General features: G+C 36.3%; 1 protein-coding gene across 2 annotated transcripts; it reads left to right on the forward strand.

Annotated features, from left to right (window-relative positions):
• The first annotated feature begins 225 nt into the window (after positions 1-225).
• LOC118732648 lies at positions 226-1,764 on the forward strand. Of its 2 annotated transcripts, none has more exons than XM_036461780.1 (3): positions 226-582; positions 660-859; positions 944-1,764. In XM_036461780.1, the coding sequence occupies exons 1-3, from the start codon at positions 459-461 to the stop codon at positions 1,538-1,540; spliced, it is 921 nt and encodes a 306-aa protein (XP_036317673.1). In that variant the 5' UTR covers positions 226-458; the 3' UTR covers positions 1,541-1,764. The 2 variants fall into 2 exon arrangements, with proteins under 2 accessions (XP_036317673.1, XP_036317674.1); XM_036461781.1 differs by having other exon boundaries at positions 677-859.
• The last annotated feature ends 17 nt before the right edge of the window (positions 1,765-1,781 follow it).

Here is a 1,781-nt window from a genome sequence, read left to right on the forward strand (position 1 = left end):
TCTTATTGCCGCCATATAGAGAACAGGATGAGGAACAACCCATCAACTCTGTCTCATCATCTACGTCGCCGTAACAACCATCGCGAATTCCACTTCTCAACGCCCTACGCAATCCCACATCTCAAATGGCAAATGTTCCAGTTACCGAATCTTCGATACGAGTAGCTTCGAAAGCGCATGTCTGAAGCATGCGTACCTAAGCAATACAAAATAATCATGTGATTCCGTCACACCGAAAGTTATGTAAGTTGTGCCCGTATGATACTACGTTTTTTTCCTGTATTTTTCATTTGAAATACAAACAAAAAAACTGACGAAAGTCAAATTACAAAAAGTATGCGGCAATGTGTTAGAGAAAGACAAATTCTGTGTGAAGAACAGCTGAGTTTTGACGTTTCATTACCGAAATTCAAATAAACGAAATTAAAATTGATGTTAAACAGTTTTGTAACAATAAAATGAAATATATCTGGAATCATATGCTACCATCATATAAGCACAAATATAAAAAGCAGCAGTTTTTGCTCGCTTTGGTGGATGAAATGAACTCAACGTTCACAGCAAATGTACCATTTCAATACGGTAAGTTTTTAGCAAGTTCACATGAAATAACTAAAAGATACATTATATGTTTGTATAATACATATATGTATTTAAAGATGAAGTTACGCACAAGTGGTGCAACATCAAGTCATATTTCAGTTCAGAGAAGCAGAGGATGGACAAGGCAAAGAGAAGCGGTGCCGGCGGAGACGAAAACGTACAGACCAGCTGGAAGTTCTATGAAGCTTTGAAATTCCTACAACATGTGAATGAGCATACACCATCAGTGAATAATTTTAATAAGTGGAGTTTGCAGGTACGACTTTTATTGTGTGAAACCAAGCAAAGCGTCGATTCGCGTGCTACGTAAAATTTGCTTAATATTTTCATTCTCTTGTAGAACCTGGACCCTGATCCCAATACATCGCGTAAGCTTGGGGAGCAACTGCAGCCTGCAGAATGTTTCGATCCAGGCTTTGACTCAGAGTCATCCTTTTCACTCATCGAAGACAACACAGAGTTCATTACAATTACCCCTCTTGCAATTACAAGTAACAGCAGTATCCAGTCGCTCCAAGATACTAAAAACATCTCTACAGAAGACACTAATAGTGATGCAACACCAATTAAAATCATATCGGATGAGATTGTAACTCCACCTCTGGTTACTTCGCAAAACTGTGGTCGGTTTGATGACAATAACAACAATAGCACTAGAAAGTTGGTGCATGCAACAAGAAAACGAAGAACAAAAATTAATAATGATTTGGATGAAAACGCCTATGCTTTAATCGAAGCATCACAAAATTTAACAAATGCCTTTCATGTTGCATCAAAAACAAATAACGCTGACGAAAAGGCAAACAGTTTTGGGATATACATGGGTGAAGAAATTGTAAAACTGGACCCCGACTTGCAACTCAAAGCGAAGAAACAAATGCATGACATTTTGATGGATCTGCAAAGTGAGCAATTGAAACGGAATGGGCTTATGTAACACAATGACTATTTATATGTATGTATGTACACTCATAGACAAAAATAGGAGTGTCCCTTTTTGTCATGTTTTGACCATTTTCCGTAGGTTATTGAATTTTAATAACTTATTTATAAAACTTTAGTTAACTCTACAACCAAACACATATCACTAGAAGCTTTAAACTTTAAACAAAATTCAAGAAAATTCATAAAATTACATAACAATTTCGAACTTCCTTTTAAGTATTTCAAAAACAAAA

The sequence above is a fragment of the Rhagoletis pomonella genome, unplaced genomic scaffold (genome assembly GCF_013731165.1).
Source record: "Rhagoletis pomonella isolate Grant_MI unplaced genomic scaffold, Rhpom_1.0 Rhpom_scaffold_24116, whole genome shotgun sequence".
In the NCBI taxonomy this organism is placed as follows: domain Eukaryota; kingdom Metazoa; phylum Arthropoda; class Insecta; order Diptera; family Tephritidae; genus Rhagoletis; species Rhagoletis pomonella.

Bases quoted from the DNA above. Each gene is read 5' to 3' on its own strand.
- LOC118732648 (XM_036461780.1), top strand. From the start codon at position 459: ATGAAATATATCTGGAATCATATGCTACCATCATATAAGCACAAATAT. The intron at 583-659 runs GTAAGTTTTTAG...ATGTATTTAAAG, and splicing joins AAATGTACCATTTCAATACG to ATGAAGTTACGCACAAGTGG. The intron at 860-943 runs GTACGACTTTTA...ATTCTCTTGTAG, and splicing joins TTAATAAGTGGAGTTTGCAG to AACCTGGACCCTGATCCCAA.